The following is a 22,959-nucleotide window of genomic DNA, read 5'->3' as shown; positions in this document are numbered from 1 at the left end:
TTTGTGTAAAAGTATAAAACAGAATCCAAGAAAAAGGTATTAAAAAATAAAAATAAATTATATCAACACTCTTGAGTTTTGGAATTACACAAATCATCCCTATATTTTTTGTAATTGCACAAATTATCTCTAATTTATGTACATAATTACACCGACTACCCTTACATGGGAGATAAATATGATCTTCTAAGCAAAAATGGTAATTTGTGTAATTAAATTAAACAAAATATGATATATTATGGAGACAAATTGAAATAATATAAAAGTCAATGTTTATTATTATTTTTGGTTCGTTACAATCTATAAATTACTTTCTTATACTATATTGTAATGAACCAAAAATAATAAAGAAGTATTAACTTTTATACTATTTGAATTTGTCTCTACAAAATATCATATATTGTTAACTTAAGAACATTTAATATTTTTGTTGTTTAAGAGATTACACTCATTCCTTCTGCATAGATAATTAGTGTAATGTATGTATACAATTAGATGTTATTTACATTGGTGTAAAAAAATATAATAATTTATGTAATTTCATTAAAACTCATTAGATGTGAGTGTAATTTATTCTAAAATTAATGTACCTCCCATTATACATGAATATAAACGTGGTGAAAGGCATAAGCACTCTACAAAAAAAGTTATATTCTCACTTCATTATCCCTATTTATATTTAATCATTATTAACATTTAATTATGGGTGCCAAATTTTGTATTATTAATATAAAAATTTATACACAATTATTATATTATTCAACATTCATTTATATTTAAAAGAAAATAATTATTAAATATGAATAATAAGATAAATGATATATGATAGACATTGTGTATAGGAGGATAATGTAATGATTTTATATAGATCTTTTGCCTTGTATATCGGATGGGGATCACCTGTCCCAACTTGATGTCCCCCATTCCTGTCCACTTCCACTCATATATTGACATATGTAATTAATATATTATTTTAATAAAATAAAAATAAATTGAGGTGTTATTTTTAACTTGTTAACAAACACTGATTAGTTAGGGACATGAGAAAAGAACTTTTATGTTACACAGAATCTCATTCCTTGTATATCCTAGTTTTTTCCTAACTAGTAAGTGCTCACCATATATAATATAACGACCTAGCAACATTCAATGAATCTCATCATCACTGTTCACTACTACAATCCTTTTCTTTAAACAATTAACAAAGATGAAAACCATCAACACCATAACTCTCATTCTCTCCCTTCAAACTCTTGTTTTCATTATTTCAATCCCATCAAGCCATGCCAGAACCTTCCATCCAAAGGAAGAAACACTAATAACCTTCACTTGCTCCCATACACCATACCCTAACCTATGCCTTCGATCTCTCAAATCATATCTTTGGAGTGGTAGATCCGATATGTGGGGTCTTGCTGGAATCATGTTGAATCATGTGATGGCGGAAACAGCAGATAAAGCATTAGATAAAACGGATCAACTTCTAGAAGCTGCTGGAGCTAGACCTAGTCAAGGCTTGATTTCTTGTGTTAGCAAATATTTTACAATTCTGGATAATGATATTCCAAAAGCTAAGGCAGCATTTGAGATAGAGGATCCTAAGGGTGCAGAAGATGTTGCAAATGCTGCAGTTATTGACGCTTCTACCTGTGAAACTGGTTACCCTGGACACCTCACTCAAGAGAATATTAATATGCGTTATGCTGCAGCCAATACAGCAGCTATTTTTAAACTACTACGTAGCCGCTAGTTATTGAACAAGGATGAAATGTCATCATATTCATGTTTCTCGTGTCGGAAGCCAATCAACTTCACCAAGTAATATAATTTTTTCTTCTTCTATTTCTCTAATTTTTTAATTATGTGACACTTTTTAATTAGATGAGACACATAAATATAGACATGTATGATCTCCGTTTGTAGTTATTTATATTATAGTATATTACATTGACACCCCCTGAGTTTTAGTAAAATTACACAAACCACCATTCATTTTTCTACACCTACACAAAGCTACCCTAATTTTTAAACTTTCATTACATTGACCACCCATGCATAAGAAATAAGTGTAATATTTTTAAAAAAATGTGATAAATGCAATTAGGTTAAACAAAACATGATATATTGTAGAGACACGTCTAAATAATATACGAGTCAATATTTCTTTATTATTTTTGGTTCGTTAAACTATATTATAAGAGCGATTTAAACAATATTTCTTTAGAATTGTTGATGCATTTTGTAACAAAAAATAATAAAGATACATTAATTTGTATATTATTTAGACTTGTCTACACAATATATCATGTTTTGTTTAACTTAATTGCATTTATTACATTTTTTGTTTAAAAGATTACACTTATTTCTTATCAGTGTAATGAAAGTATAAAAACTATGGGAGGTTTGTGTAGGTATAGAAAAGTGAAAGGTGGGTTGTGTAATTTCACTAAAACTCAGGGGATGTCAGTGTAATTTACTCATTGAACTTATGTTTCTATTATTTTATTATGATAAAGTTATATCTTGGTTAATGAAATCGTGTGGTTTCTGTTTTGAACATTTTATACTTAACATTTTATGGACAAGTTAAGTAAAAACCCCACAACATTTTTATCTTCCAAAACAATTAAATTGCATTGCACAACAACATTTGTTCGGAGGAGCAACTATACACTTTCTCTGAGAAATATTAGTTTCTTAACCAAAAAAGTGATGATACTCTTAGTAGTACCAACACAAAAATACGGTCTTATCAATCTAAAGTTTAGTTAACTTCATATAGAGGTAAAATCCCCCTATAAGAACATCACATTATCGTATTACAGTCAGAAATAACCACTCTTTTACAAAAAATTATGAGTTCCTTTCTCTTAGAAGAAGAGGGGTTAAAGTCCAATATCTTCTAAAAAGATTAATTTATTTAATCTTTTATGATTTGTTTCCTTATTTAATTTGTAGTATAATATTAGTACAAATAATGGTTAGTATTGCGTGTTTCGTACCCCAATATCATCACATAACTATTTAAAATATTATCAATACAATTTATAATTTTGATCATTCATTTTTCTTCTTCCATACCACAACCTATAGATTTATCATGTTATTAGAGTCATTGTATCATTTTGTCAATTATATTTCTGGTTGTCAAATCCTTGTAATCATTTATCGTCCTTCTGGATCCCCTCTTTAGCACGTCGATTTTATCTCCATATTTTAGATATGTTCTTGTTGTTAAAGCTTCAATTTGCATCGTTCTTCTTGGATTTACAATTGTCGTCCATGTTAAAGCGTCATTGGTTATCTCTTTATCCATATGTGACAAGTTAGATATGCTCCAACTTGAAGGGGTGTGCTTGATACATAAATGTTGAGAAGGTGCTCTCTAGCTCTTCTTTATTGATAGTCAATCCTCAAATTTGATCCTTGTTTTGGTGCTACACCTACTCTGCAGTAATCATTCATGTTAATTTGTTTATGTCTATGATAGTTAAGCTTGAAGATAGTTTCTGTAAGAATGGTTAAACATTGTTTGCTTCTGTACATAATATTTACTCTTGTAGATAACTTCTGTCATGGATAATTAAATGTTATTGACTTATATTATTTGAGATTAAAGTTGACATTAATGGTTTAGAGCATTTATTCCGTCTATCTTAGACTACCTTCATCATAGCTATTGTTCCATCATATTCATTGCAAATTTGGTCAATGTTTGACACATCCCAAGTAATTATTATGATTACTTTTCTTTTTAAACGAATTATTTGTATAACAAGGTTAAAGCTTAGTAAATTTTATTTTGAGGAAGAGTATTAGAATATATGAATATATATTAAAATAAATTATAAAAGATACTTATATAATGCACAAATATATAAATATAATATCTCATATTATAATAATGATTATATCTTATATTTGTTTTAAGAGTATATTTTAGAATAACTTTTAGAATTAAAATTACTTTAATTATGATTTTTTTATCTAATTAGAAATTTAATATTAATATAAATATAAGTTAATATTATGTTTTTGTGTGTCAAATATCATCACATAATAATTTACAATATTACTAATACAAATTACTATTTTGATTGCTCTCTTTTCATTTTATATCTCATCCATATAATTTCAACTTCATTAAGCTTTTGAATATGTTCATCAAATAGTGGATCACGCGTTAAATTCACTTGCAGAATGAAAATCGTTTATTTAATTAATTATTAGTATAATATGCTTCGTTTAAAACAGACGAACTAGTAGTAAAAAAAACCACAGAAAAAAAAGAGTGCATTATTTTTTTAAATGGTTCTATACACTCCTTCATTAAAACCTTACTAGAAAAAAAATCCTAACTGTAGGTATGATTTTAGAAATAGACCAATTTTATATCCACTTTAATTCGAATTAGCATAAACAATGCCTCATTATATAATATAGATTCCAAACATTTATGATCCGAATATGAACGAGTCAAATTACTTATCCTTTGGTCAAAAAAGTTGAATTTAGATATAAGAGTGTAATATTCATCAATTCAAATTAGCATGTTGTGAAACACCAAAGGAATCATTACTACGGGACATAGAGGGGGTGTCATAAGTGTCTATACCGTAAAATCGATTTTCGACGGAATGAAAAGATGATAAAATTAGGGGTGATATAATTATTTATAATCTATTCAAATTTAAGAAAATTAAATCTAGAGGTAATAAATATAATCTAATGGATAATTTTAATAATAGACGGATTTGAATTCATCCATTCAGATGCATATATATGAGTGTATCCACTTTCTCTTACTGTTTCCCACCCTCACTTTGATTTTCTTATTTAATTGATATCAATTATAAGACTTGTGAATATAATTAATTTTAAAAGTATGTTCGTAAATACATAATATATATATATAAATATTTATTAATTTTTTTACACATATAACCTACATGCTTATAGAATATTACAAATTAAACAAATAATATTTTCGAAGTTTAAAAAGTAATTCTTAAAAATAATTAAAAATATACATTTTAAAAAAGAATTGAAAAATGATTATTTAAAAAAAAGTATTTAAAAAAAATACTTTATTGAAATAATGGTTCTTTTTACATCATGATTAATGTCCTTCTAGAATGTTTTTAATTCCAATTAAAAACAATCAAATAGATTTGATATGCATGCATCATCTTTTAAGTTTGAATATTTTAAAATATAATTTAAATGAATATATATGGATTGGTGAATGATTTTTCATTTATTCATTAAGATTTAAATCCAAAAATATCTAATTGTCACCCATAAATAAAACTTTTTTAAAGGAAAAACCTATGAATAAAAAACACCCAAATACAAGAAAATAATTATTATCCAGAATTAATGATGTCAATTACTCATTTAATAATAATCAACTCTGTTATATATATTTGTGACAATACACTCTAGAATTAACCGGTACAATATGAGTTCTAGTTCAAGAATGAATGAGTGAAATTGGTCCGAATAGTTATTATATGAACCCATCTTTATAAGTCCTTTTTTTTTGTGTTGATGGTGGGACTCGAACCCACAACTTCCAGCACTTCATTCCTCACGACCATCATCTTCACCATCAGATCACCTTATGACTTCCAACTTATTCTAATAGTTATTTAATACATTTTTAAAAAACATATTCAATAACTTATTTTACAGTCAAAAAATTATTTCAAAAATTTAATTTGGTAATTAAACTGAGTTAAATAAAATTTAAATTTATTTCCCTTCTAATTAAAATTCTTCATTTTATTTATCCTTTAAAGTTTTATTTAAATATTAAGATGTGTTGATTTAATAAGTTAATTATTTTCACATTGATCAATTAGTTTATTATTGAATTGATTTAAATTACTCTTATACTATATTGTAACTAACCAAACTAATGGATATACATTTACTCTTATATTATTTGAACTTTTCTTTACAATATATCATATTTTGTTTAACTTAATTACACTCGTCATCATTTTTTGTTTAAGAAATTATAGATACCTTTCCTACAAGGTAGTATGTGTAATGTAAATGTAATTAAGGGTTTTGCATAAGTTTAAAAAATAAAAAAGGAAGGGGTGATTTCTGCAATCTCACTAGAACTTAAGGGTGTCAATGTAATTTATTCTCTTTATATTTAAAAGTTAATAATAATTGAAAATAAATGATAAAAGATGTAATGACATGAAAAACTTTTATAGTGTCATTGTATACATTTTTTATCTTTAAATATAAGTAATAAAAATGAATCCCATAAAATATAATGCTTGTCTAGACCATCTATCTTAATGGAAATCACTTGTCTAGTTGGTGTCCTATATGTGACACAATCTAGTTAAAAATTGTCAATTAATTTAAAATAAAAATTATAAAAATAAAAATTAATAACTAATATTTTTATATTATTTATTTGAATTTAATTAACTTAAAATACATAGTATTTTTTGGAATATGTGATCTTTTAATCCGTCGTTTGTATCAATGTTTTTTCTTAACTAGTAAGTGCTTAATATAAAATGGCCTAGCACCATTCAATCAATCTCATCTACTACTATCCTTCTCTTTAAACCAGTGTTTTTGGAACCGGACCGGACCGGACGGTCCGACCGGTCTGATCGCTGACCGGACTTGAAAACGGCCATGGTTTGCCATTTTAACCGAATGAGAGTTGGACCGCTTTGAACCGGAAAAAATCCGGTCCGACCATGTTTAACCCGGTTAAACCGGATTAACCCGGGAAGTAAACCGGACGGCTCACTTAAAAATAAAAAAAATGGGACAATGTTCTAATATTTTGTTTTACTACGGTCCAAAAAAGATAAAGGGGTATTATTTCAATATAATTATACATAATTATTAATTATATAAAGTTTTACATTTATATATAACTATATATTTATAAATAAAAATTATTAATTATGTACGAAATCACCCGGTCAAACCGGACGGTTTAACCGTTTAAACCGGTTAAACCTAATACGGGACCTCTGCCGGTTTGACGTCCGGCTCGGGTTTCACAACACTGCTTTAAACAATTAACAAACATGAAAACCTTCAACTCCATAACTCTAATCCTCTCCCTTCAAACTCTCCTCATTATTTCAATCTCATCAAGCCATGCCAAAACCTTCATTCCAAACGATGAAACACTAATAACTTTCACTTGCTCTCGTACACCATACCCTAACCTATGCGTTCGATCTCTGATATTATATCCTGGGAGTGATAGAGTCGATATGTGGGGTCTTGCTGAAATCATGTTGAATCATTTGTTGAGAATAAAAGCAAACATAGCATTAGATAAAATCCATCAACTTCAAAAAGCTGAAACTGCTGGACCTAATCAAGGGTTGGCTTCTTGTGCTAGCAAATATAATACAATTCTGACAATTGATATTCCAAAAGCCAATGCAGCATTTCAGAAAGGGGACCGCAAGGGTGCAGAAGATGGTGCAAATGCTGCTGCTAATGAGGCTTCTACCTGTGAAACTGATTTCCCTAGACACCTCACTGTAGAGAATACGAATATGCATGGTGTTGCAGCAAATGCAGCAGCTATTATTCGAAACCTACATGACCGCCGCTAGTATTCATATCATTGGAAGGAGATAAACTTTGTTCCAAACTCTATCTCAAATCAGTTTTGAGTAAATAATATAAAAATGTATCATTTTGTTATTTAAATATTTTCTATGTATATATGTCAAATTTTAATTGGCGGGACAAAGAATTATAGGAATTTGGTTATTGAAATCCAAATACATCTATTTGCTAACAAAGATAAAACGATGGTGAATGGAAAACCTATGAATAAAAAACCCCAAAATAAAACAAATTAATTAATGTATAGACTCATTCATTTCAATTAGTCATTTAATAATAATCAACCTCTATTATTATATATTTTTGACAACATACTCAAACATCAAAGAGTATCCATATGGGTTGAAGTTCAAAAAAATAAATGAGCGAGACTAGCCTAAGTACTGATTATTTGAATTCGTCCCATTATCATTTCTAAACATATACACCATTACTTTTATTTACATATCTAAAACATGATCTCCGATTCATATCATGCATTTTCTATATTATGTGGTGTGAATAAAAATATATATTACATTATTTTTAGTATTAAACATTAATGATAATGCAATATATAAATATAATTTTACTTATTTGTAGTTAAATTAGTGACCTACTGGTCGAACCATTATATTATTATAACCACTTTGATGAAATATACAATATTAATAACATTGGTTAAATAAATTATTTAAACACTTATTATCACAATAACTTATTCTAAAATTTATTTAATACATTTTAGAAAATATATTATTCAATAACTTATTTTACAGTCAAATAATAATTTCAAAATTTTAATTTGACAATCAATTGATTAATGTGGTAATTGAACTGAATTAAATAAAATTTAAAGTTATTTCCCATCTAATTAAAATTCATCATTTTATTTATCTTTAAAGTTTTATTTAAATATTAAAGCATGTTGATTTAATAAAGTATGAGAGAAATAAAAAGTAGGTCTCCCAAAATTCTTTCTCTCCATTTATAGGAGAAAGTAGTAGGGAGAGTGAAAAGATAAAAAACAACATCTTTCACCCTTCTTAATTATATTATTATTTATTTACATAACTTAGCTTCTTCACCATTATTTTTCTTTTATATTTTCTTACTCATGATAGTGCTTAAAATGACATTAATATATTTTTTACAATAAATTTTAAACTTGTATTTCTTAATTTTTTAATTAGTAATAAAATGTTTCTTTATATTTTTTATTGTATGAATATTTTTATCATTAAAACTTACAACTATATTCTATATTGTTTTTCTCTCATATAAAATAACACAAAAATATACTATATTTCTTGGTCATTAAGTCATTGCGAAATCTAGATATCTACGAACAACAAAATCGAACTGAATTATTGAACCACATTTTGTAGTTAGATTCGTTCAGTTCCACCATAAAATTTAAACTGAAACTATTTACATTCATACTTTAAATAAAGATAGGACAAACGAACAATATATAATGTAAATATTTTTTTTTGCCTTATATCAATGTTTTTTCCTAAGTCCTAAGTGCTCACTAAAATGGCCTAGCAATTCAATCAATTGTATCATTAAATTTCATCATCGCTATTACTATCTTTCCCTTTGAACAACTAATCAAGATGAAATAGTTCAGGAGATAATAATTTAATTTACTCTTAAATTTATGAATAATTGATTATATGCAGCTTGGGTAATATAATTCAATTTTAACAATTACATTCTGAAGAAAAATTGAATTATCATTAAATTTATAAACAATTTATTATATGCACTTTTTGTAATTTATTAAGTCAATTATTAAATAATATTTGATGACAAATCATTTATTTTATAATTTTTTTGTAAAGAGTATAAAACAGAATTTAAGAAAATGGTATTATAAAATGAATCTAGATGTAATATATATAAATATATACGTGCTTTTATAAGTATATGATATCCTATTGATGAACTAAGAGTATAAAAGATTCATTATCCACCACTATACCTATTTCATTATCATTAACGTTTAAATATGAGCATAAAATTTATACTATAAAGATTTATACATAATCAATATATTATGTACTTTTATTTATATTACTTGTATATTTAGAAGTCAACATTGATAAAATATAAATGATAGGCATTGCAGTGATAATGTAAAAACTTTTTCATATAATATTAAAATAATATATTTTTTCTCACACTTCTTTTTTAATAAACTGGAAATAATTTTTCAGTAAATAATTATTGATATATATAAACATATATCCTATAAAGTAAGAATATTAAACGTGTATTCACTGAGAAAATTAAAAGCTCTTATCCACCTTAGCTCATAGTCCCATGCGCATCAATTTAGATATAGCTTCCTTACCTCTAATTACTACCATTTTTTTGAACAATTAACAAAGATGACAACCTTAAATTCCTTAACTCTTATCCTATGCCTTAAAGTTGTACTTGTCATAATTTTAGTACCCTACACAAGGCACTCCATTATGAAACAATACTGATATAGAAAACTTGCAAGAAGACAACAAACTACAATGTTTGCATTCAATCTCTCACATTGTCCTGGAAGCTCTAGTGCTGATGAGAGTGTTAGGGATCATCCTCTAATCATAGGCAATGTAATGCAGTTAAAAGCAAATGATTCCTTAAATAAAATCAATGAGCTTCCAAGAACTGGGTCTGATCCTGGCATGGATTCTTGTACTAACAAATATAATACAATTCTTGCAGTTGATATTCCAAAAGCCATTGAATCATTTTAGAAAGGGAGTGATTACTCCACCGTGCTAATTCAAATTGCAAACCGCATCACGCGATGTGACCATAATATTGTGGTTACGGTGCTACATATTCCAGCAGGAACTTTAAAGGCAATCCTCACCAACAACAAGGAAGAAGTAGAATTTATGAAAAGTCCAAGTTAGAGTGCTACAGATGCCATAAGTTTGGTCATTATGCCTCTAAGTGCTACACAAAATTGCCTAACTACAAAGGAAATGGAGAAATGTCTAACTTTGTAGATGAAAAAGAACAAGAAACATTGCTGATGACATCTCATGAGAAATTTCAGTCTCATGTGTGGTATGTTGATACTGGTTATAACAACTATATATGTGGAAGTAAGTCATCTTTCTCTTATTTAGATAAAAACTTTCGATCTAAAGTGAGTTTTGGTGATTGCTCTACTATAGATGTGATGAGAAAAGGAGATATAAAAATTCAAACCAAGAACGGTTTGGTGGAAACCATCTCTAATGTATTTTATGTTCCTGACTTGAAAAGCAATTTGTTGAGTGTTGGTCAATTGCAGGAAAAAGGTTATACAATAACAATACAAAAAGATGTTTGTGAGATATATGATCCTATCAGAAGAGCCATTGCAGTTGTTGAAAAAGGGAGTGAACATGCAATCAAGGTTCTCCGCAGTGATCGTGGTGGTCAATACAACTCACAAGAATTTGCATATTTTTATGGCACACATGGAATTAAGAGGCAACTTACAACAACTTACACACCATAACAAAATGACATTGCAGAAAGGAAGAATTGAACAATCTTAAACATTGTTTGAACCATTTTGAAGATGAGTGGAGTGTCAAGGAATTTTTTGTCAGAAGCTGTAAATTGGAGCATTCATTTGCTAGAAAGAAGCCCCACATTTGTTGTGAAGAATATGACAGCTGGAGAAGCATGGAATGGACACAAGCCAAGTGTTTAGCATTTCAGAATTTTTGGTTGCATAGCTTATGCCCATGTTCCAGACTAGAAAAGGAAAAAGCTTGATGATAAGTGTGAAAAGTGTATTTTCCTTAGTGTTAGTGAAGCCTCCAAAGCATATAAGTTATACAATCCTCTCACTAAAAAGATTGTGACAAACAGAGATGTCATCTTTGATGAAGAAAGAACTTGGGAGTGGAATGGGCAGCAACCTACTTCAAATACTTCAGAATTTGGAATTGAATGAGAGGAATAAGAAAATGGGCAGCAACCTTGTACAAATAATTCACAAGTTGAATATGGAGGAGAAGAAAAAGTTGCAACACCAACAAGAGCTGAAACTTCAACAGACGCATATGTTGAACCTCCTAGAAGTTGCATTCGAAAAAGACCATCTTGGATGGAAGATTTTGAGGAAACTGGAATTAATCAAATTGATGATCATATTACTCATTTTGCATTATTTTCAGATTGTGACCCACAACATTTGAGAATGTCGCCAAGGAAGCAAAATGGCAAAAGGCAATGGATGAAGAAATTGGAGTCATAGAAAGAAATCATACATGAGAGCTTGTTGATCTTCCAAATGGGCAAAAAACTGTTGGTGTAAACTGACTTTTCAAAACTAAAAGAAAAGAAGATGGTGAACTTGACAAGTATAAGGCAAGATTGGTGGCAAAAAGATATAAGCAAGAATATGGTGTGGACTATAAAGAGGTGTACGCTCCAGTTGCAAGACATGATACCATCAGATTGGTGATTGCCATGACAACTCAAAACTCATGGCCTACCTATCAAATGTATGTTAAATCAGCATTCCTTCATGGAATCTTGGATGAACAGGTATTTGTTGATCAACCCCATGTCTATATTAAAGTTGAAAATGAACATAAAGTGTATAGATTGAAGAAATCACTTTAGGGACTAAAATAAGCTCCAAGAGCTTGGTATAATCGAATATAGGCATATATTTTTAAAGAAGGATTTAATAAATGCCCATATGAGCGCACACTCTTTATTAAAGTTGGATCTGAAGGAAAAATACTTATTGTTTGTTTATATGTTGATGACCATATATTTACTGGAAATGATTTCAAAATGTTTGAAAAGTTCAAAAAGTCTATGATGATTGAGTTCGAAATGACTAATCTTGGTTTGATGCATTATTTTCTTGGTATATAAGTAGTGCAATCAACTAATGGATACTTTATTTCTCAAAAGAAGTATGCTCAAGAACTCTTAAACAGGTTTCAGATGCATGATTGCAATCCTATAAGTACTCCATTTGAGTATGACTTGAAGCTAAACAAAGATTTTGGAGAGAAAAAGGTGGATAACGCACTATTTAAGCAAATTGTGAGTAATTTGATGTATTTAACTGCTACTAGGCTTGACATAAGGCATTCTGTCAGCCTAATTAGTAGATACATGGAAAGTCCAACTGAAATGCACCTCTTAACTTCCAAACGAATCATTCGTTATCTTCAAGGAACAAAATAACTTGGACTATTTTTCAAGAAGGGTGAAAAATCAGAATTGATTGGATTCACTGATAGTGACTTTACAGGGGATCAAGATGATAGGAGAAGTACTTCAGGCAATATCATTATGTTTGGCACAAGGGTTGTCTCATGGTTATCTAAAAAGCAACCTATAGTCACATTATCAACTACTGAAGCTGAGTTTATTGCTGCTTCAACTTGTGTTTGTCAAGCCATTTGGTTGAGAAAAATACTTGAAGAACTACATTTCAAGCAAGAGGAGGCTACTACAATATATTATGATAATATATAATCATCAAACTCTCAAAAAATCTTATACTCCATGGAAGAAAACATATTGACGTTAAGTACTATTTTTTAAGAGACCTCTACAATTATTAAAATAGTTGAGCTTTTGTTAGTCGGTTAGTTAATTTAGTTAGGGTAGTTAGTGTTTTCTTCCCTTTATATAGATGATTCAATGTAACTTTGGAATTCAATTCAATAACATTTTCTCATTCTTTCTTGTTCATCAAGAATCTCTCTTATCCATGCATACTACCATTTTAACATGGTATCAAAGCTAATTATTTCTCTTTGATTGATTGCTTCCACTTATCATTCTTCAATTTCAAGATTCAACATTATCACCCAATACATCATTTATTACCTTGCACAGACCTTCAAACTTTTCCTTAAGTTCTTCCAGTTGCTTCTTTTCATCTCTAGTCTCTTCGAGTGGAAATAATGGTCAACTTCCAAATGAAAGTCCAAAGAATGTTCCACCATTTGCATCCACTAGTAATGCTACAATGTAGATTGATCGTGCTTCTAGAAAGATTAGTTCTTTGCAATTGTAATTTGTTTATGAATGGATGACACTAAAGATGATGATACCAGATATCTCCCCTTGACCAATATATCTTCTCTACATGTTCTTTGGTTCTATGACTCGGAACAATAGTTATATTGTTTTAATATGATCAAAGCAATATGATGCTACTGCAAGAACTTACTATCTTTGTCAAGAAGGGGAAGTCCAACAACTTGAAGAAGATAGGGAAGACCAAGAACAATATCAAGAAACAAGAATATCATGCAACAGTATGTGCCCAACCATGCGCAGTGGCTGATCATCAAATTAAGGAAGCTATATCACATTTTTCATCTATTACCCTCAATTATTTCTTATTTCTTTATTACTCTAGTTTCTTTACCTCTCTCTCATTAAACACACAACATTATAGTGTGTAAATTTTCTCTCATTGAAGCAACATATAAGGATCAAGATTAAGGTCCATCCCAAATGGTGGTTAAGCGTCAGTATTGATTCACGTTCAGATTTCAAGACTGGGAGATGAAGATTCGCTCACCAACAAGAGGAGGTATTAGAGTATATCATCATATTCAACACAATTATTTCAAGCTTGGAATGCTTGATATATTCCAGCTTGCGGGGGAATATTAAAATAATTGAGTTTTTGTTAGTCAGTTAGTTAATTTGGTTAGAGTAGTTAGTATTTTCTTCTCTTTATATAAATGATTCAATGTAACTTTGGAATTCAATTCAATAACATTTTCTCATTCTTTCTTCTTCATCAAGAATCTCTCTTATTCATGCATACTACCATTTTAACAACAATGATGGACAATTGTCTTGAAGTACGACAAAAGTGAAGATCAATTGTAGACATTTTGAGAAATTTGTTGGGTGTTTGCAAACTGCAGCAGCAGAGTTAGTAAAATGAAAATAGAATTTTCAGTTTAAGAGAGTGAATGTTAGATATTTTATTATATTCAGTTTATGTATTGCATAAGTGGTTGGGTGTGTAGTTTAGCAAGTTACCTTCACTTTAGAAGAGTTATTATGTTTAACTTTGAAACTGATTGTAACCTCTTTTCATTTGCCTATTTTAAGGCTACCATCTAGTGCATAATGAATACATCACTTTGCAATTTTCTCTTCCTAACAATCACCACTATCGTATCACACTGCAATTACGGTGTGACATTGATATGGTCACATCGGGCTGCAAGACAACCAGATTGGACCGCATTTGTGCCGTATCAAGCCGCAATGCAAAAGTCGCATTGATTTCTAAAATATTTTTTTTTTACTTATAGAAGAGTTGATACCGCAATGATGCAATCTGTATCACAACGACCATAATAACATTAATCACAGTAACTACACCCACATTTAAAACAAGGCAACTGTTGTTGCTGATGAGGTTACTAAATGTGAAGCTGATTTCCCTCAACCCCTCACCCCAGAGAATAATGTTGTATATGGTGTTGCTGCAGCTATTGCTACACTATTACATACCAACTAGTTACTGATATTAACCTATGCACTAGTTCTATTATTTATTTATTAATTAATTATTACAATAAGTTGTTTCTGGAAAATTTTAATATATGAATGAAATTATGTGGTTATTCACATATAGGACCACTCTAAATTAAACTCACTTATGGAAATGTTGTGTGAAACAATTCTGGTGTTTTCCAAAACAATTGAGTTGCATGCAATAAGATATTGTCAAAATTGATCCTTAGATATGATAATTTCATAAAATTCGAAGTTATTTGGTTAGTATATAATCTCAATATCTCATTCTTAAATTATAACGACAACACGTGATCGAATAAACATGTGGTTTAGCTAAAAAAAGGTAAACATGTGGTATAAATCGGAGAGTGTAACCGGTTAAATTGTGAACTAGACACTTTTTAGATTTTATTGTCTTTTAATCATTTCCATGGTCATTTTCGTCACTTTAAACCAAATTAGAACATGGTTCAATTGGGAGTGATGGAATATTTTTTAAATGTAAGATGCATGGTTCAATTGCGGAGAAAGGACACAACTTGAGAAGTGGTGAGGAAATTGTGAATTTTCAAAAATGGGAGAGGTTAATAACTTGGGGGTTACATATTGGAGAGGTAGATGATTTCTGGGTGTGGGGAAATGTGAATTGTAGGTTAATTGTTAATTTGAGATCAGAGATTCATGGTGCAAAACTACATGTAATGGAATATGGTCTTAGATTGATTTAGAATTTAGATCAACATAATGTAATCATAAAAATGATTATATAGAGACGACCTATATAATCTTTAAAAGATTGCAAATTCATCTTATCCAGATAGCCCAAATAGTTGATATATAACATTTGTGATTGGCTTTGGGGAGTTTGGCTCCTCTCCATTACTGGAGAGCAGTCAAGCCTAGAATGATGACACATGTCATAAGAAAAATGAATGGTTTAGATTTAAAATTATAATTATTTAATATTAAAAAAACAAAAAATAAAAACATTAAAAAATAAATGGTCTTATTCTCCAGAACAGTAACATTCACATATTTCTTCTGCACTATCCCTAAGAGAGAGAAACATTAACATTCTCCTATCTTCATCTTCATCTTCATCTATCTTCATTTTCACTGCCTTCATCTATTGGTAGTTCATGAATCAACCACATGCAAATAAAAAACTTCAGTTCTCGATTCCTTTTTTACTACCCTCGCTATTCAATATTCATAGCAACAAATCAAATACTCAGTTTAACAATAGCTACGTACTAAGTAATAAAACTAAATTGAATAAATATTACATAAAAATCAAATAAGATGAGTAAAGAGTTGCTTCTTTTATATTTCATTTATGATTGTAATACTAATTAACGAAATCATACATAAGGCTACATAAAAATTGAGTCTACAAATTGCAGATTAATGTATATTGGCATGAGAAATTCAGAAAGAAACAATAAATATAGTAACGTAGAAGAAGGATATTTGGATATTGTACTACTTCACTTAGTTTCTGTTTGCAGAGGTTGAGTTAGAGAGAAGATCAAATTCGGAAACTGAGGAAGGTTTCAATTTCACTTAGAATTTCTGGATCTTCAAATCTCTGCACTTATTAGGGGCAAGATGAAGATAGGTGAATGTTACTGTTTCTGGAGAGTGAGATCCTTTATTTTTTTATGTTTTTACTTTTTGGGAAGGTTTCAATTTCACTTAGAATTTCTGGATCTTCAAATCTCTACACTTAATATGTCTAAAATTAGTGGAAACAATATTCTGGAAATTCATATTTTCAATATGGACCTATGACCATTGTTCTAGTTTCTATTTTGTTTCTTTCCAATATAATAATAAAAATATTATGCGAGGAATCAAATCATTTTGTCAAGAAACCTAAGTATTTCTTTTGTTAGACAAACATTTTTTATTTTAACTGGGTTGAATTCTCTAATGCCTTTCAAATGATTTGGAACTAAACTCTCACACATAACATTTCAATACCTAACGAACTTAATGTAAACCATAAGTTGTGGATAATGCAAAATCACATATGTTTTTTTTGTATAACAAAAGTATTTCTCACTTTATAAATAAAAAACTAGCTTTTCAAAATACAGATCAATTCTTCTAATAAATATTATTTAAATGAATCAAAATTTTAACATTTTAGTATAGATCTAGCAGCCTTTTTTTTTTTGTTGATAAAATGACATTTAGTCTAATACAAATAAAAACATGGATAATGCTGTCAAAAAACGTTAAATATGGCAAAGATATTAAACTCATAATAAAATCCCATATTTCTATTTTACCCATTAACAAACTAAACTCAAACCACAACAAAACTAGGATCATAGAACCTATGAGCCTCCGCCGTGTGAACTGAGCCCACACCCATCACCGTCGTGCTCCTCCATCGTGGCTCCGTCAGCCACCACCCCAAACGCACATCACGGCAGCCATACTTCATTCCAGAACCACCTTAAACTGCTCACCAACCAACATGTTTTTATCGATTTCAATGTAAATATTCTTCCAATTCTGAATTCCTTTGCAGAGCCTCACTAACCCATTCGTCACTTCTCTAACTGAGATTTTGCCTTCTTTACTCCAAAGTTTATTCCTTTAAGTTATAATAATGTATTTGAGAGATGGTTGTTCCTTATTGTTTAAAGTGAACAAGCCTTCAATCCCACTTGTTCTCAACACAAACCCTATTTTCAATCATGATGATGAGAAACCCTATCTTCAAACAAATCATGTAATAGAAGAGTCCCTTGTGGTGAAAAAGTTGAAATATGAACCAGATATTGTTTGGGCACTTGAATATTTCAAATCTTTGGCAAACTCTAGAGCTTTCAAGCACACCCCTTTCACATATCAAATCATGATTGAGAAGCTTGGAAAAAACTGTGAGATGGATGGGGTTCAGTATCTTTTGCAGCAGATGAAGCTTGAAGGGGTGCCTTGTTCTGAAAATTTGTTCATTTGTGTGATGAATTGTTATCGGAATTCCGGGTTGGCTGATCAAGCCTTGAAGATGTTCTATAGGGTTAGGGAATTTGGGTGTGAACCCACTGTGAAAATATACAATCATTTATTGGATGCATTGCTCAGTGAAAATAGGTTTCAGATGATTAGTCCTGTTTATAATAACATGAAGGGTGAAGGGTTGGAGCCAAATGTGTTTACATATAACATTCTTCTCAAGGCTTTGTGTAAGAATGGAAAGGTTGATGGTGCATGCAAGTTGCTCGAAGAAATGTCTAATAAGGGTTGTCAACCAGATGCAGTGAGCTACACTACTATAATATCTTCAATGTGTAAACTTGGTCAAGTAGAGAAAGCAAAGGAGCTAGCTCTGAAATTTGAACCTGTTGTGCCTGTTTATAATTCTTTGATCCATGGAGTATGCAAAGAGTACAAAATTAAGGAGGCCTTTGATTTGATGAGTGACATGGTGTCTAAGGGTTTAGACCCAAATGTTATCAGTTACTCCACTATTATTAGTTGTCTTTCTGATATGGGGAACATTGACTTGTCTCTTGCAGTTTTTGCTCAAATGCTTATGAGAGGGTGCAGCCCCAACATTCATACATTTACTTCCTTGATAAAAGGTCATTTCTTGAGAGGGAGAGTACGTGAAGCTCTAGGCTTGTGGAAGCTTATGTTTAAGGAGGGAGTTAAGCCTAATGTTGTCTCATACAACACTCTCATAAATGGTTTGTGCTCCAATGGGAACATGGCTAAAGCTACATCTATTTGTAATAAGATGAAGAAACACCATTGCCATCCAAATGTGGTTACATATAGTGCTCTTATAAACGGGTTCGCGAAAACTGGGGATTTGCAAGGTGCTTCTGAGACATGGAACAAGATGATAAATTGTGGTTGCCATCCTAATGTGGTGGTATACACCTCCATGGTGGATGTTCTTTGTAAGCATTCTATGTTCAACCGAGCTCATCGTCTTATTGATAATATGATTAATGATGGTGTTCCTCCAAATGTTGTTACATTCAACACATTTATCAAAGGTTTATGCGGAAGTGGAAGAGTAGAATTGGCAATGCGTGTGCTTGATCAGATGGAGAAATATGAGTGTTTGCCTAATACCAGAACATATAATGAGGTGTTAGATGGCATGTTTAGGGCGAACAGATTCACAGAAGCTTGTGGACTTATAAGGGAGATGGAAGAAAGGAAGGTAGAGCTAGATTCTGTCACTTACAACACTATCATGTATGGATTTTCTTGTCTTGGGATGCAAGAAAGGGTTTTGCAGCTTTTGGGCAAAATGTTGGTAAGTGGAGTAACGCTAGATACTATTACAGTTAATATAGTTATTTATGCATACTGCAAGTTGGGTAAGGTTAGAACTGCCATCCAAGTTTTGGATAAAATTACTGAAGGAAATGAATTGTGTCCAGACATAGTAGGGCATACTAGTCTTTTGTGGGGTATCTGTAATTGGTTAGGGATTGAAGAGGGTATTGCGTATCTTCATAAGATGTTAAACAAAGGGGTCTCTCCCAATATTGCCACTTGGGATGTCCTAGTTAGAGGCTTCTTTAACAACTTGGGTCATATGGGACCAATCCGCATCTTGGATGATATATTGGGAAATGGATAATGTGCATTTTTCAGCTTCTGTTGAGGTAAACTAATGGCTTTCAGTTTTGCCAATTTTCAACTGTATACAAGAGATGATTGTATTGCCAAATACTTGTTGGAGCATGGGAAAGTAGTGCAATAAATCTGAGAGGATATAACACTTGGTTAGAATTCAACATTTTTGTATTTGGAATATGGATAGATAGAATCACAGTGGGGAGGAAAATTGTTTTCCAGAACCTGAATTTAGGAAATTGAGAGAATTCGAACTCATCTTATTGCTTTAGTTGTACTTTTATATATTTTGTTTCTTGTATCATAGAGGTACTCTGTTCTATCATATATAATTTTAAGAATTTGCAGTGTTTATGTCCAGCATCATGCTTCTAGACTTCTAGTGACAGCATGTCTGAATATAATTTTTTTTGTCTCATTACTACATAGATTTTGATATTGGGATACTGAATCTCTGATTATGAGCTAACTTGGTATAATTCACCCAATCATGGCTTTAGAGTTGAAACACTGCAGAAACATGTTTTTTTAATCCTTGTGCATAACTAAGCTATATGTTAATCTATTATGAAACACAAGGTAATTTACCAATGAGTTAAACAAGTAGCATGCTTATTATATGTTTCTGCTCTAGAATGACAAAATAGTCTCAAGATTAAGTCTTACATAGCAGAAAGATTATATATAATTATGCAGCACTCTTAAGGTAGGACTTAGCTATACGACCATGAGCACCCTTAGGGAAGAAGCCACCAGGGACATGTTCATCACCTCCACCATACACTATCCTCAAAATTTCCTCAGGAGTAGTAGGACATGGAATTATATATTTATCATAAGCATACACTTTTCTTGGAACTTTGGCCTCAACACCTTCAAATATAGGGGCCTCAAGACCCTCATCTTTCAAACATTTTCCTCCTAGATCATTCCTATGCTTTGTAACAAGATTTTTGAACTCTTCCACAGTTTTATTATATGGCAGTGCCAACATGCCCGGACGTATTTCCACCATCGCTAGAATAACTCCATCTTGACTTGATTCTGCTCCCAGAAGCCCTGCAACAAGCTGTGCATACAGAATCAAACATTGTTTACATTTCCCTTTTCAAGGGGAGGGGTCCAATTCCAAATTCTTACCATCACAAGTTGAAAGACTGTTTTCAAGATTTGATGAGTATAACACCGACAAGTGGCAAAAAATACACCAATTGTAGAATGTGACATTTTCATTTAAAAGGCTTTGTGAACTCTCATAGTACTAATTGTCCTATTATTTAATAAGTTTTATCTTGTACATAGTATCTTATACAACTGTGCTGATTACAAGATATTTGGTAAATTTAGTTGAGTTTGGAGATCCACCTTTTTAGATGTAACATTTTGCAGCTGTGGAAAGGCTCCAATAAAACCAGTGAGGCTAAGATATGGAATCAAGTAAGATGCAAAGAGATAGTTGATGAAATTAGCGTAAGGGTCAAAAGGAGGGTTCAGAAGTTCCCCTGCAGCATTGTGCATGATTTGAGCAAACACTTCTGTGCCTATATTCAACAATGGCCTAGGAAACCCTTTCACTGTTCTCTTAATGGCTCTGCAATATTACTTAAAATGAGATGTGAAATTCATTTCAAATGTGAAAAAAAAAACAAAAATAATTCATGCGCACTACATATATCAAATGAGTACAACATCCCTTTTGGATAAAGAGAATGAAAAATAAAAATATTTCTTAATCTCTTTATTTTTTTACTCAAAAAAAAGATATCCTACATTGAAGTTCTTAGAGTCGGTTTGTAAGTTGAGTTTTGGAATGAAAGAAATAAAAAGACAAGACTTCAATATCATCTTACAAGTGTATTTTATGACTCTTCGACTTTCTATCTCTCTTTATTCCCATCCAAAACTTAACTTGGAAACAAATCCTTAGTATAAAAACATTATGCTAAAAAGACATGTCCAAAATTTAACCTCAAATGTCCAATTTTCTGCAAAGCAAATTGATAGATAACATCTTTAGTGAGTCTGTCCAGATTGGCCATTTTGCCTCCAATGGGAGAGGGTCCTCCTTGGGCTAACTCTGGAGCAAAACTATCCAATCCATGACCAGTTGCACCAAACAAGAAGAACTCTGCCTCCAAATATTCTATGTTTAGAAAAAATTCAATAAGATCATCAACATCAGACTTTGTTTTTGCACATTCAATAAGGTTAGAAGAACAATGAAGATGTTGAGATAAGGAGTGAAGGAAGAAGCAGGTTAACAAAACAACAATGAAAACCTTGTAGTTGGAAATGTGAAGTACCATCATTGTCTGTAAGAGACATATATGTAGTTTTGTTTCATACAATTTCTTTGGTATTATCGAGGGTGCCCCTCATTCTTTTTGAATTCTTGACAGAATCTAGCGAGGTTTTACGTTACTAGACCAACACATTATTGATAGTTTGTTTCATACAATTATACCAGTGCATAGCATGCAATGTCACGAGGCATGAGGGTGTGATTTTTGGTGTGTATCATCATAAACCTGCCACTGGTGTTGCTTAACTCGTGTAAAAGTTGAACAAAAGTTCAATTTCATGGAGCATTTTTTGGCAAGTTGTTTAATGATGGCAAATTGATTCTAAAATCAACTAAACGGTGGTGGCTAACATATTTGATAAGCACTTGGTTTAACCATAATGTGAATGCTTGTCATGTGTATAAAAAACTTTTGTTAATAAAGGCAAAATCACTTTTGATAATCTATGCAAAAAAGCCAAAAACTATAAGCCTTTGAATGAAGACATTTGGTATATACTCAAAATAAATTTTAAAAGATGGTAGTTCATTTATTGCATGGGCTAAAAAGTAAATGTGTAGGTTGTGTATTGAATTAAGAGAAAATAGTGTATGTATAAAAATGTAAGATTTTCTTTTATATTCTTGTGACACTATACATCAATTTAAACATTTATAGTCTGCATGTTATTTTCTTGAGATGCAAACTATATGGTTTATTAATAAATAAATCATTTGTAATTGACTGACACAACAATTTGTATTTGTAGTTTTCTGTTACAAATAAAATAAGAAACAATGAGGAGTGGTTGAAGTGAGTTATATACAGTGAGAAAATTTAAAACAATTTTAGTTAGAGAGAAATTCTAAAAAATATCATGTTTATGTTTTTAATTTTAAATGGTTAATATATATATATATATATATAT

At 30.6% G+C, this 22,959-nt stretch overlaps 4 protein-coding genes across 4 annotated transcripts; 3 read left to right on the top strand and 1 right to left on the bottom strand.

The window, feature by feature from the left end:
- LOC109329382 (cell wall / vacuolar inhibitor of fructosidase 1-like) lies at positions 1,208–1,750 on the top strand. The gene has a single exon (XM_019563048.1). It carries the CDS (start codon positions 1,208–1,210, stop codon positions 1,748–1,750), a length of 543 nt encoding a protein of 180 aa, XP_019418593.1.
- On the top strand, positions 7,061–7,623 carry LOC109330334 (cell wall / vacuolar inhibitor of fructosidase 1-like). The gene has a single exon (XM_019564500.1). The coding sequence runs from the start codon at positions 7,074–7,076 to the stop codon at positions 7,614–7,616; it is 543 nt and encodes a 180-aa protein (XP_019420045.1). The 5' UTR covers positions 7,061–7,073; the 3' UTR covers positions 7,617–7,623.
- LOC109330332 (pentatricopeptide repeat-containing protein At3g48810) lies at positions 17,428–20,085 on the top strand. The gene has a single exon (XM_019564497.1). The coding sequence runs from the start codon at positions 17,759–17,761 to the stop codon at positions 19,751–19,753; it is 1,995 nt and encodes a 664-aa protein (XP_019420042.1). The 5' UTR covers positions 17,428–17,758; the 3' UTR covers positions 19,754–20,085.
- Positions 20,294–22,099, bottom strand: LOC109330333 (desiccation-related protein PCC13-62-like). Its single transcript, XM_019564499.1, has 3 exons — positions 21,718–22,099; positions 21,115–21,340; positions 20,294–20,818 (listed from the first exon to the last, which is right to left on the bottom strand). The coding sequence occupies exons 1-3, from the start codon at positions 22,056–22,058 to the stop codon at positions 20,438–20,440; spliced, it is 948 nt and encodes a 315-aa protein (XP_019420044.1). The 5' UTR covers positions 22,059–22,099; the 3' UTR covers positions 20,294–20,437.

The sequence above is a fragment of the Lupinus angustifolius genome, chromosome LG16 (assembly GCF_001865875.1).
Source record: "Lupinus angustifolius cultivar Tanjil chromosome LG16, LupAngTanjil_v1.0, whole genome shotgun sequence".
NCBI lineage: Eukaryota > Viridiplantae > Streptophyta > Magnoliopsida > Fabales > Fabaceae > Lupinus > Lupinus angustifolius.
The sequence above is the reverse complement of the archived record's forward strand: the minus strand, read 5'-3'. Positions and strand labels throughout refer to the sequence as shown.

Bases quoted from the DNA above. Each gene is read 5' to 3' on its own strand.
- LOC109329382 (XM_019563048.1), top strand. From the start codon at position 1,208: ATGAAAACCATCAACACCATAACTCTCATTCTCTCCCTTCAAACTCTT.
- LOC109330334 (XM_019564500.1), top strand. From the start codon at position 7,074: ATGAAAACCTTCAACTCCATAACTCTAATCCTCTCCCTTCAAACTCTC.
- LOC109330332 (XM_019564497.1), top strand. From the start codon at position 17,759: ATGTATTTGAGAGATGGTTGTTCCTTATTGTTTAAAGTGAACAAGCCT.
- LOC109330333 (XM_019564499.1), bottom strand. From the start codon at position 22,058: ATGATGGTACTTCACATTTCCAACTACAAGGTTTTCATTGTTGTTTTG. The intron at 21,341-21,717 runs GTTAAATTTTGG...GTAATATTGCAG, and splicing joins CAGAAAATTGGACATTTGAG to AGCCATTAAGAGAACAGTGA. The intron at 20,819-21,114 runs GTGGATCTCCAA...CTGTATGCACAG, and splicing joins AAAATGTTACATCTAAAAAG to CTTGTTGCAGGGCTTCTGGG.